This window comes from Vicia villosa, linkage group LG1 (assembly GCF_029867415.1).
Source record: "Vicia villosa cultivar HV-30 ecotype Madison, WI linkage group LG1, Vvil1.0, whole genome shotgun sequence".
NCBI classification, from domain to species: domain Eukaryota; kingdom Viridiplantae; phylum Streptophyta; class Magnoliopsida; order Fabales; family Fabaceae; genus Vicia; species Vicia villosa.
In genome coordinates, this window is record NC_081180.1 from 122,265,526 (window position 1) to 122,279,064 (window position 13,539).

The 13,539-nt window shown below is 34.5% G+C and overlaps 1 protein-coding gene across 1 annotated transcript; it reads left to right on the forward strand.

Annotated features, from left to right (window-relative positions):
- Nucleotides 1-696: 696 nt before the first annotated feature.
- LOC131644051 (SART-1 family protein DOT2-like) lies at nucleotides 697-11,310 on the forward strand. Its single transcript, XM_058914440.1, has 13 exons — nucleotides 697-918; nucleotides 1,147-1,912; nucleotides 3,010-3,133; nucleotides 3,232-3,283; nucleotides 4,595-4,708; nucleotides 4,806-4,902; nucleotides 5,011-5,077; nucleotides 5,175-5,234; nucleotides 5,868-6,483; nucleotides 6,898-7,274; nucleotides 8,174-8,394; nucleotides 9,689-9,773; nucleotides 10,809-11,310. The coding sequence occupies exons 2-13, from the start codon at nucleotides 1,155-1,157 to the stop codon at nucleotides 10,881-10,883; spliced, it is 2,646 nt and encodes an 881-aa protein (XP_058770423.1). The 5' UTR covers nucleotides 697-918; nucleotides 1,147-1,154; the 3' UTR covers nucleotides 10,884-11,310.
- Nucleotides 11,311-13,539: the final 2,229 nt, after the last annotated feature.

Consider the following 13,539-nt stretch of genomic DNA (forward strand, 5'->3'; position numbering starts at 1 on the left):
GATTGATGAATACACATATTTTGCATGTCTACCCGTATTTTTGTTTGCTTTTCATATTTTATATTTTTCAAAATGTAACTCACACAATCTCTTTATTTCAAAAAAATAGAAAAAAGTAATATCATTATTGCATACACCAGTTATCTAGGTTGATTAATATAATAATCACATTCACCGATTAACTAGGTTGATTAAACAACTACCGATTAATATATTTTTTGTAGAGACATTAGTAAATAATAATAACAAACACTAATACTAATAATTATAGTGCTTGATAATATAATACTTATAGACAAAAAAATAAAAACTAAAATAAAAATAAGAAATTATTAAAATTTAATAAAATAACAAATGTGCTTTTGATTTGGTCTTTGTTTTTTAAGCTAAATAAATAAGATAAAATCTTAATTAAAAATTGAAGTCATGGATCACTCTCTTTTCTTTTTTGTAGATTTAATTTTTTTTTATTTTATTTTTATTTAGTTGGGGATAGTCATTAATTTAATAATAATTAGTCAAGTAATTCTTTTTTACCAGTACGATTTTGTTCTTTTTTTTTGTTAATAAATAAACCATAGTTTTAGATTTTGTCTTTTATTTTCCTTTTAAAAAATAATAATTAAAATTTTTACCAGAACTTCCCATTCCCTTTTTCCCGTGCCTCGCACGGGTATATATACTAGTTTAAGGAATTTCGGCCGGTGGTCTAGAAAAACAATAGTGGAACAAGAATTTCCCTTTTGATTAACCTCCGTAGCATATCAATTTTAACAACCAAAACCCTAAAACAACAGAACTCCGCAGTTCAGTCAATCGCTCTGCCGTTCTACCCTTGCATCCGATACAAGTTGGAGTTGCACTGATCTAAACACCGGCGGAGTTGGCCATCTGCAGCCAGAATCTGAGAAATTCCAGGTTTCCTTATTTTTTTCTTCCTTTTTCGATTTTAATTCCCGTATTCTGGCGCGACACTCTAGTGCACGCGAGAATGCGATTCCACTGTGATTTGTGGCCGCCATAGCCGCCCCTGTGTAAGGCAAAGTGACATAGTATTCGAGATTCCCCAATTTGCATCCTAAAGAATAGGAATAGACAACTTAGGGTTTTGTTTCTTACAGTTTAATTGTATTCTTTTGTTTGTAGGTTTTGTGATGGATGTGGAATGGTCCGAATCACGGTATGATGATAGGAATGACAAAGATGATTCTCCTGTGAGGGAGCATTATGATGATGATGGGGTAGATAAGTCTAGCAGGCATAGGAGCAAGGATAGGAAGAAGAGTGATAAGGAACACCGGAGTAAAGACAGGGATCAGCTCAAGAGGGCTTCCGAGGATGTAGAGAAGGATAGGAGTGCTGGAAGGGAACGTAACAGGGATGAGCGGGAAAAGGACAGGGGTAAAGATGGTAAAGTAAGGGAGAAAGATTATGATAGAGAGAAATATAGGGAAAAAGAGCGTGAGAGGGATAGAGATAAGAAGGATCGGGGTAAGGACAGAGACCGGGAGAAAGAAAGAGAGTTGGAGAAAGATAGTGATCGAACGCGCGAGAAGGAAAGAGGAAAAGAGAAAACTAGGGATAGGGACAGGGATAAGGCAAAGGAAAGGGAGCGTGAGAAACATAGAGACAAAGAAAGTTATAGAGATGGGGATCGGGATAAGGGAAAAGATAAAATTAGAGAGGAGAGGGAGACTGATCGAGATAAAGATAGGTCACGGGATAGAGGAAGTAGAAAGGCTCATGAGGAAGATTATGAATCGGGTAATCTTGATGATAAAGTAGACTACCATGAAAAGAGAGAGGAAGAGGTTGGCAAGCATGCAAAGGCTTCAAAACTCAATCAAGATGATAAAGATGGTGAAACATCAACACACTTGTCACAAAAAGAACTTGAAGAACGTATCTTGAAGTAAGTCTATTTTTTTTGTTACTTCACTTCACTTCACTTCATATCACTTTTACTTTTGTTCTTTGATGAAGTATTAAATTGTAGATACTGCTATGTAAACTTGAAATGCACATTACTTTATGCTTCAGGTCATAAACTCATAATTATATATTAATTGGCGAATAATGAATGCTTAGAATTTTAATGGCTCTTTTGTAGAGTTTGGACTAGGTTAGTTTATGTAATGTTAGGGTTAGTCTATAGAGGTGGCATTGTAGTGTTGAAGCCCCTAGGTGGTACGTGAAACTCCATTGTGTTACAGAAGTAGCCCCACCAATAGCTTCAGCTATAATGAAGCTCTTGTAAAATTGTCAATGGTTTGGACTTTTTGGTTATTTCACCCTAAAGTAGCCATTTTACCTCATCTTATAGTCGGCCCCTCTATTTTTTTTTGTCATTTCACCCCAAAATTCTGAATGACAACACAATAGGACTCTCATGTCATCTCATCTCGTCTCCTCCTAAAAGGCTTCATCTCCCCTTCTTACCTTGTGTGGCTTACTGTCAGTCTTTTCTGCGAATTTCTAGCCCCCCTCCAGAAGCAATCACTTTGCTGCAAAACAGAGTTAGAGACCACACTGTCTCTAGAGATACAGAAAATATAGGCAAAAGAGTAGGGGGAGGATGCAGCACATATGAGGTCTAGTAGTAAAGGGAGGGGACTTGGCGACGAGTAAGAGCTTGGACTTTCCGCCTTACTTGCGGTTTGCCCCTAGTCGCCTTAATTGCGGCACTTTGGCTTGCCTTCATTGCAGCCCCCAACACCTTAATTGTGTTGGCTTTGAAGGGGTGAATTTAGTTCCACATTGCTTAGAGATATGACCCGTGTTGTGTTTATAAGTGGAGACAATCCTCACCTAACAAGCCGGTTTTGTAGGGATGAGTTAGGTCCAACCCAAATTCTGAGAATATTTCTTCAAATTTAGACTGTTTTTATGCTGGAGTTTCTATTATCAATTTGTTTATTTTGATCACCAATATTCTGAAACATTGCATTTTTACGGTTAAAAAATCCATTCTGTTGTGACAATATCCTCTTAATTTGTTATTTTGGATAGGATGAAAGAAACAAGAACAAATAAACAATCTGCAGCAGCTTCCGAGATCTCATCATGGGTTAATAAAAGCCGCAAGCTTGAAAAGAAAAAAGTATCGCAGCTCTCTAAGCATTTTGAGGAGCAGGTTTTTTCCTCATCTCCTGCCTTTAATATTTTGTGATGTTTGTGTAAGATTTTTTTTTTAGGTATGTAATCAAGTTTTTGTAATTTAAAATTTTATAGGACAACATCGCAGTAGAGGGAAGTGACGATGAGGATACCACCCGTCACACTGGTACATCTTTTTCCCTGTTTCTGTATCCTGCAAAGTTCTGTATTATGTAATTTCTGAAGTCTCAATGCTTGTGCCTTCTACTATGTATACAATTATTAAGCTTTAGTTCACAGAAGTGGGACAACTGTCCTAACAAACTAAAGCTTATACATGCAAAAAAAGGAGATAGCTGTCCTAACTCATTAATAAACTGATCTAAACAACAGAAACAGGAGTAGGCAATGCAGAACAAAAAACTGTTCACACTTCTATGTACTCTAATATTGAATAGCTATTCATTGATAGCAGAGACTAGGGAGTGACAATCTGTAACAGGTTTCGGACTACCCACACTGTAACAGCTTAAGCATAACTAGATTAGTTAGCTGCTGTTTAACCTTTATATCTCTGATTAGTTGTTCCATGGGAGGTACTAGATCACCAATTGAGGAGAGAGAAACAGCAAAAAATGAGGGAAATGTCAACACTTAAATAATCGGAAAGCTGAGTGAGGAAGATGTTACTCTTCGCAATAGGTAAAGTTGTGACTCCTCATATTTATAGTGAGTGAGTCACAGACAGGATCAGTTACAAAATGGTAAAGCAGTAGTTAACTGTAATAGCAACAGGAAACTAACAAGTTCTAACAACTCACATAATATTAAACTATTAGATGAGTGGGTATAGGGAGGAGCTGCAGAAGTGTAGAACTTGAGTTATAGTAGGGATGATTTAAACTGATGATTTAAAAATTGGACGGTCATTTAGAATGTGGAGCTTTTGGTTCACGGTTTAATGGCTCAAGCGTGGTGAATCACGGTTGAACAGATGATATGTAAATATACATTTAGTAATAATTTCATATAAATGTAAATAAATTTTAGATCCAATAAATTAATTGCATTATGTGTCCTGAAATATTGAAACCAATAGCAAAAGGATTGCTAATAAAAATTCACATATATAGAAGTTTGTAACTATAAGGCGTTTTATTGGTTTTACTGGCTCTGGACCTGTTTGACTTGTTCATTATCACCGGTTCTGCAACCATTTTTTTTTTTGGTTTAACATAATGAACACACCATTTTCTGGCTCAGCTGGTCAAATGGTCTGTCTGATTTTCAAAACTCTGATTTTAAATGCACAATCTACTATATTTTGCCAATGCATATGGAACCAACATTACAGCTCAAAGCACTAAACTTCTACAGCTGCCCATTGCATAGTGTCATTTTAGTTATGTCTTATTGATATGTCTTTGGATGTTAAGAATCTGTTCCGTTGTTGTTAATATGATTGGTAATATATACTTGTATGCTGAATATCATACAGATCACCTGGCGGGAGTGAAAGTTCTTCACGGGCTTGACAAAGTAGCAGAAGGTGGTACTGTAGTTCTGACAATCAGAGATCAGCCGATACTTGCCGATGGTGATCTTAATGAAGGTACAACTTCTCGGTGTTCTTCTTATATTGTTCTTGTTTGAATTCTGTGAGTTGTTGTGCATCATTGTGTAAAATAATTTGTTTTCTCACAATCCAGACGTTGATATGCTTGAGAATGTGGAAATCGGGGAACAAAAACGCCGAGATGATGCTTATAAAGCTGCAAAAAAGAAAACTGGCATATACGATGATAAGTAAGATGATCATTACTATCGTCCGTTGTGATTGAAACAATGTAAATAGAAACTGATATGTTGTAGAATCAAATCTTTAATCTGATGACGCATGGCTATCAATTTCAGGTTCAATGATGATCCCTTTGCAGAAAAGAAAATACTTCCAAAATATGATGATCCAGTTGCCGAAGAGGTTTGCTGCTCATTGTTTCTTCTTACATTCCAAAGCATAAACTGTTGAGCAAGGTAGTTATTCTGAATGCTTATACTCATCTGAGTTTTTTATTCAGGGTTTAACTTTGGATGAAAGAGGAAGGTTCTCAGGTGAAGCTGAAAAGAAACTTGAAGAGGTCAGTTGCTATTATATATATATATATATATATATATATATATATATATATATATATATATATATATATATATATATATATATATATATATATATATTCCATGGTTGTGAGCTTTTTCCATCATTGTTAATAGAACAGTATGATATCATTTGGTCCATTTAATAGATCTCTCAGCCTTTTGTTGTTATTGTTGCATAACTTGCATAGGCTTTCTGCTATCAGAATATTGTTTATGACATTGCTTTTGTATGCGCTTTCTGTGGTCAGAATATTACTGTATGGACTACCTATTAGAGATAAGTTGTAGCTAGCTTAGTCTAGGCTTTGTATCTAGTTCTAATTGACACCTGTCAGATGTATAACCTGCTACAGCAGGTTAAACTGGTTCTTATAAATACAACCAGTTAGCAACTTTTGTAACTAATTATCCAATTCAATAGAATTAGTTACAACTGAAAATGGAAAGAGCAACTGCATTTTCTATTACTACCTATATCTGATTGTTTTCATACTACTTTCCTCATGTAACTCTTCCTTAGAAATTTATTGAATTAGCTACATGTATATGTCATACATTATATGTTTTACTCTTTTATTGTTTGGCTGAGGGGTATCTTCTTTTCCTATTAACAGCTCCGAAAAAGGTTAACTGGTGTTTCCACTAATAACTTTGAAGACCTTACTTCATCTGGAAAGGTATCATCAGACTACTATTCTCATGAAGAAATGCTTCAATTTAAGAAGCCCAAGAAGAAAAAGTCCTTACGGAAGAAAGATAAGCTGGACATTAATGCCCTTGAAGCTGAAGCTATCTCTTCAGGATTGGGTGTTGGCGACCTTGGTTCTCGGAAAGATGCAAAGAGGCAAGCCATCAAAGATGAACAAGAAAGATTGGCAGCTGAAATGAGAAATAATGCTTACCAGTCTGCTTATGCTAAAGCAGACGAAGCCTCCAAATTACTTCGTCCAGAACAATCTCTGTACAATAAAACAGGGGAAGATGAAACCCCAGCTTTTGCAGATGATGACGAGGATCTTCGTAAATCCTTAGAGAAAGCAAGGCGACTGGCTCTTAAGAAACAGGAGGAGAAAGGAGCATCTGGCCCTCAAGCTATTGCTTTACTTGCCGCTTCGAATCCTAGTAATGAGACTGTTGATGATCAAAATTCTACAGCGGTAGAGTCAAGAGAAAATAAGGTGGTCTTTACAGAGATGGAAGAATTTGTCTGGGGTCTTCACATTGACGAAGGTAAGGTTTTATACGATTATGTTTTTTTTTTTCAATGTAAAGAAGTTCATACTATCTTTGATGTTCTGAAGTGTGACTGTTCTGATTAAATGTAAAAGAGAATCATCTTTTTTTAACAACACTTTTTTGTAAGCTACTAGGTAAAATGTATTTTATAACGAGTTAGGATTGGCTTATGCTATATAGTTATTTCATTGTTGAAATTGGTTGTTTCTTTTCGCAATGTTCTGTTTAATCTGTACTTCCCTCGTGTATTTCAATGGCACAGCATTTTTGAAGGTTGTGTAATCTTTCTGTGCTATTTTAGTTGGATATCGAAGATCGTTTTGTCAGCTTGTTAGAACTGTTGGTGTAGAGAGTATATAAAGAGGAAGCTGATAAATAGATATGATGTGTTGCTTTTCTATTTTACAGAAGCACGTAAGCCAGAAGGTGAAGATGTTTTCATGCATGATGATGAAGAGGCAAATGTTCCTGTTGAGGAAAAGAAAGACGAGACAGGTGGGTGGACTGAAGTTAAAGAAACTGAGAAAGACGAGCAACCCAACTCAGAAGACAAGGAAGTGATAGTTCCCGATGAAAGTATACATGAAGTTGCTGTAGGGAAAGGACTGTCAGGTGCATTGAAACTGCTTAAAGATCGAGGAACACTTAAGGAAAGCATTGAATGGGGTGGCAGAAACATGGATAAGAAGAAAAGCAAATTGGTTGGGATTGTAGAGGATGAAGGAAAGGAAGTACAGAATAAAAAAGAGATTCACATTGAGAGGACAGATGAGTTTGGGAGAATTGTAAGTCCTCCATGTTTGTTTACATCATTTTTTTTGGGGTCATATTTATATTTTACTGTAGCACTAGGTTCATATTATATTATTTTTGATTGCTACATTGGCATTTTTGCGTAATGGTAGTTAACGAGGATGTTTACTATATGACTTAATAAAGGGTACAGGCTTATGGAGCATCTAAACTCAACTGAATGGGGTAATTACCTTTGAGTCTGTCTGTTTTTTTTTTTTTTTTTAAATTTACTTAGCAGGCATGCACGCACAGGAAAAAGAGAGGGTCTGAGACGAAGCAAAACTCACAAAAAATGGAACAGTATTATTAGTCTATGTATAGAAGAAGTTATAAGTTGTGTGATTACTTCCTCTTTGCTGCAGCGCAACAGATCAAGTTGTTGTTGTGTGGCTCGGTGGTTGTGGTTCAAACCTTGAACTATCTTTTCGCAAATGCTAGATAAGGCCACATACAATATATTCCCAAGGGTCAAACTGTAACCTTAAAGCACTTAAATGTCCCCAGTGCAGTGCTTCCACTTTCCTCAGTAAATCTTGTTTGTATGCGAAGTAACTTGAGTGTGAAGATATTCAGTATTTTTGTATAGGCTTTATAGATCATATCTTGTTTTCTTCTAATTGCAAAAAAAGGTGATATATGTTGTGGTTTGGAATGTAGGAGTAACCTTTAGTCTAAAGATTTGGTTTACATGCTTTTGTATATAATGTGTTCATGGATTTGAGCGTTTAATGATTATAATATTTCATTGTACACTGTATCTTGAAATTGGTACTCCTCTCAAATTTATTTTTAATCAATGTTGAGATATCTTTCATTTCCAATTTGCAGTTTTCATATTATAGTTGAATGTTACTTAAACTTGATTCCCTTGTTCTTTTGTTGCTTCCAGTTGACTCCTAAGGAAGCCTTTCGAATAATTTCTCATAAGTTCCATGGCAAAGGACCTGGCAAAATGAAGCAGGAAAAGCGTATGAAGCAATTTCATGAAGAATTGAAATTGAAGCAAATGAAGAGTTCAGATACACCATCGTTGTCTGTAGAGAGAATGAGGGAAGCTCAAGCTCGTATGAAGACACCCTATCTTGTTCTCAGCGGTCATGTTAAACCAGGGTATGTTTTTAACTTCACAAACTTTTTACTCTTGAAGTTTTGATAGAAATAAAATAAATGCTTATATTTGATATGAATGAGATACTAAGATTACTACTTGATTTCTGATAAAAGTTTGTGCTATAATGGGGGACATTCTTTTTACATCAAAGACTTTTTTTCCTATCCTTGATGACAACATTTTGGACTAATGGATCTTAATTTTCAATATGTATTACATATGAGTTATCAGTTATGACACCATATAATGATCCATCTTGATCTATTGTCTAGAGTAAGAAGCAACTATACACTAGATATAACTTGATGATTTAGTTGTGCTTAGTAATTCGTTGTTTTTACCTTTGTTGATGATGAGGTTACTAATTCATATCTTTTCGTATCTTATTTTCCCCTACTTACGCTCTGCACTTCTTCCCATACCTAGGGGTTGGTTTATGAAAAATGTAGTTTGGAATTTGTTTCTGTATTAGGACTCATTAAATCAGTTCGCATATCCAAACATTAATGCCTATAAGTGGTATGTTGTGTTCAAATCTTTAATACTACAACAAGGAGAACAGCCACCACCACCAAGCCTTTTTCCTCTAGGTCGGGTCAACTACATGGACCATACAATGTCATAATGCTTTATCATGTATTGAGTTAAAAGATAGATCATTTACCTTTTATCTTTGAATTTCTGTCATGATTTCTTTTCTATGTCTCCTTTTACCTCCTCATGGGTGCTTCTACGAGTCTTCTATGTTCATAGACAAATTAATTACAATGGGATGGGATAATACTTTTCTCCGATACTGTCCAAACGTTCTATCTTGTCTCATTTAGTCACTTATCCATTGCAATATTGAGCATACTTTTATGATGGCTTACTGGCCAATATTCTATCCAATTGAGTTTGGCGATTATTATTTGTTGATTAGGATCAAATACCAAAGTTGTATATCAAGTAAGAATCTACAGCAAGAATGCTATTACAGAAAACCAGAATTAAAGCAAAGATGCTGACCAAGATTTATGTAATTCCTACAGAGCATGAACTGTCTAAATTCTAAATTTCCAAATATACATCCTTCCTGCCCACTTACTTCTACTTTAATCATACATTAGGAATGCCTTAATTGCGACACAATTGTCTTGTGCTTAACTAAAAATACATAACCACCCACGTAGCTGAATAAATTCCCTACCCTCATTGCTACATAACTGAGCAATAACATGACTTTTCTGCATTACTGTAACCTTTAAGTTGTGCAGATGTATGTTGCTGATGTATGTGTTCTTTTATTGGCAGACAAACTAGTGACCCAAAAAGTGGTTTTGCTACAGTTGAGAAGGATCTTCCTGGAGGCTTGACACCCATGCTCGGTGATCGGAAGGTAATTTTATTTTTCAAAGTTTCTTCAACTATGGAGAAAAGTACTAAAACTACTTTTTTTTTGGATGGTTTAAGCTTTTATTTGAGAAACTTAATTAACATAAATTATCATAAAACTAAAACATAATTAAAAAAATCTAAAACCACAAGCAAACGGACCCTTGATATTTCTTTAAGATTAAGTGTTGTTTAAAAACCGATGGTTTGTAACAACCATATCATCTGAATTGGATTGGAGAGCACTCTTTCATGGAATGTTTTAGGATTCCTTGGATTGTGATGTCTGAAATGTTAATCTCCACTTTTGATTCAAGTTAGGAAAATCAATCTGTAGGATTTTGTTGTTCTTGTGATTTTATCTCAAGACAATTAGTGCTCAATGTTTTACTCATCCCCCTTTCTAAATATAAAACACTATTAAGTTGTCTTTCTATTATGTATAGATTAAAAGGACGGTTATACTTTTAAAAGGCAAAGGAAGTGGAGATTTGTAATTTTGAATTCAGTTTCATTTGCGGGTTCTCAAATTTCTCCTGTTTAACAGGTTCAGTTGCATCAGCAGTTATGGTTAAACCTGTAATGTCTGTTAGATAAGTTTGTAGGCCACCAATAGGACAGCCTTGCATTGTCTGGTTTAGGATTTTTAAAGCTTGAATAAAGAATTGGGAGCTTTATTAGACTTCACAAGCCCGAGAACTAGACTTCATATTATGGCTGCATCTGTTTCCACTTTCCAGTATTTTCAATTTTAGAATGTATTGATATCTCAAGATATTAAGTAGCTTAATTCTTAAATGCCTTATTTTTTAGAAAAAATAATTAACATGCCCAATTTTAGTCAACATTGACATTATTTACGTGGAATTGTTTTATTTTAACACACTGCAAAGAAGAATTTTTCATAACGAGATGTTGAATAAAATGTCCACCTTGCTGTTATGCTATTTAATATACTCATACTTTGCTTTATGAGTTTGGGTTTGAGTTTTTTTCTTCTTCATATTCCCATTAAGAACATGTTTTTTTATCGTTTCAGGTTGAGCACTTTTTGGGAATCAAGAGGAAAGCTGAACAATCAAGCTCAGATACTCCAAAAAAGATGAAATCTTGATTCCTTGGTCTTGTAATGAAAAGCATTTCAAGCTAAAATCCTTATAAGGTTGCAATTTGATTTGAAATTTTATTGACACGAGGGTGAGGAATCCATAGAACTCACATTATTTTGTATTCTGTACATTGAAGAAATGAGGGTGAAGAATCCATAAAACATGGCTTGTATGAGAATTTTGAAAATATGTGGGAATGGGAGAATCAAGTGTACAAAAATCTTTCTAGTAGATTTTAGGATTTGGGGGATTAATGACCTAGTCTAAATAGAATTCAACTTTTTAACAAGTTATTTCATTAATCCAGGACCCAAAAAGAACACACACCCTTTATCATTCACAGTCTCCATCTTTTAGCCTCTTCACTCTAAGTCACTTTATAATTTTAATGACATTAATGACATTTTATATATCCTCTATCACTTATTATTATTTTTTCTTTTAATTCTTTAAATTTCTCTTATCTATAATAAATGAAAGATAATATTGTAAAGTAATACATAATTTCTCTTTCTCATGCAACAATAATTATGTTTTTTTTTTGGATGAAAACATAGTAATTATGTTTCTTAATTTATATCTGTGTAAAATGTCTTATAATTTAGGGGACAAAAATCTGAGAGGGTTGGCCAAGCGGAAGGAAGTTCGGGTCCCAAGGGTCTCCTTGGGGTCTAGAGTTCGCTACGCGGGATGAAAGCCCTCTATGTAGATTGGTCGATCTGACTAGTTGGATACCAGATATATTAGGGAAAATTTATTGGGATACAAATTTTAATATGGGAAAAAGAGTACAACATTATGCTCCCCTCAATAGAACACATCTAGTTCTTCATTAAAGATATCGAAGGTGACACATTCAAATATTTTGTACATACTTCTTAAAAATTATTGTCGAAAGTGCCTTTGTGAAGAGATCTACACATTATCACTAGAACAAATATATTGAATATCAATTTCTTTGTTTCTTTCGAGTTCTTGTGTGAATGAGAAGAACTTTGGAGGGATATGCTTGGTTTTGTCACTTTTTATGTAACATTCTCTCATCTGGGTAACACATGCAACATTGTCTTCAAACAAAGTTGTTGGATTATTATCAATTGGTAAACCAGACACTCCTTAGATATGTCGAGTTACTTATCGTAACCATCTACACTCTTTGCTTTCTTCATGAAGGGCAGTTACTTCAGCATGATTTGAAGAAGTTGCTACAAGTGTCTGCTTTTGCGATCTCCATGATATTGTCGTGTTACCATACGTAAATATATATCTAGTTTGTGATTTAACATTATGTGGATCTGACAAATATCCTGCATTTGTAGGAGTGAGAATAGGCTGGGTCGAGTTAGACTTTGCCAAGCTTGAGCCTGACCTGTTAAAAAATTTGAAGCTTAAGCCTTGCCTGTAGCCTATCATAGACTTGTTTTTTTGGCCTGATTCTGGCCTTTTTGAAGGCCTGATTGGCCTATTAGCCTACTTAAAAGCCTATTTCATTTGAACATTTGTAAATAAGTCATTCAACTCAATTTTATATAGACTAATAAATTAAAAGGTCGGTGAGATTAAATGTTTGTTTGGATTGACTTATTTGAGTTTACCTAGTAGCACAAATTTTGTGATACTATTTGTTTGAGAGAACTTATGGAAGCAACTTATGACATTGTTCATAAGATTTTTTTTCATCTTATTTTCATAATTTCTTCAAAATAACTAAGATTTATTTTTATATTTTAATTCAAAGTACAAAATACAATATAATAATTATAATAAAATTATTCACATTTATTTAAATAGGTCGGACTCATAGGCTTAAAAGACTTTTTCTATGGCCCGTGGCCTAGCCTTTAGCTAAATAGACTTATTATAAGCCTAGGCCTTTTTTATTTATATAAAAAGTCTGGCCTGGCCTAGGCCTACGTAGGCTGGACCGTAGGCCCCTGTTAGTCGGTCTGGCCTATTCCCACCCCTATGCATCTGCATAACCAAGCAAAATTGGTTTTGTATTGTTAGAATAAAACAAACCAAGATCAAATGTACCTCTGAGATATTAAAATACCTATTTTATTCCTTTCCAATGTCTCTTTGTAGGAGATGTGCTGAATCTTGCTAGTAAATTTACTGCAAAAGCTATGTCTAGTCTTATATAGTTGGCAAGGTACATGAGTGCCCCAATGACATCAAGGTATGACACTTCAGAGCCAAGATCCTCTTCATTACTTTCCTTAGGCCTAAAAGGATCCTTTTCAATATTAAGTGTTCTACCCATTATTGGACTACTCAAATGGTTTTCCTTGTCCATGTTGAACTTTTTCAATACCCATTATCTATAATTTGATTGATGTACCAACATACCATTTTTTAGTATACTCAATCTGTAAACCAAGGCAGAATCTAGTTTTTCCCAAATCTTTCATTTCAAATTCTTTCTTTAAATAATTTATCGCTTCTCTGATTTATTTATTAGTCCAAATGATATTTAAATCATCAACATAAACAACAATTATTACAAATTCGGATATTGTTTTTCTTATAAAAACACAAGGCAAATAAGATTATTATCATAACCTTCTTTAAGAAAATATTCACTTAGTCTATTATACCACACGCACCATGATTGTTTAAACCCATACAATGACCTTTGCAACTTAATTGCATACATTTCTC

What these genes read in the sequence shown, in the direction of transcription:
- LOC131644051 (XM_058914440.1), top strand. Translation starts at nt 1,155, where the DNA reads ATGGATGTGGAATGGTCCGAATCACGGTATGATGATAGGAATGACAAA. An exon ending in GGGTCTTCACATTGACGAAG is followed by an intron (nt 6,484 to 6,897) that starts GTAAGGTTTTAT and finishes TCTATTTTACAG; the next exon opens with AAGCACGTAAGCCAGAAGGT. An exon ending in CCATGCTCGGTGATCGGAAG is followed by an intron (nt 9,774 to 10,808) that starts GTAATTTTATTT and finishes TTATCGTTTCAG; the next exon opens with GTTGAGCACTTTTTGGGAAT.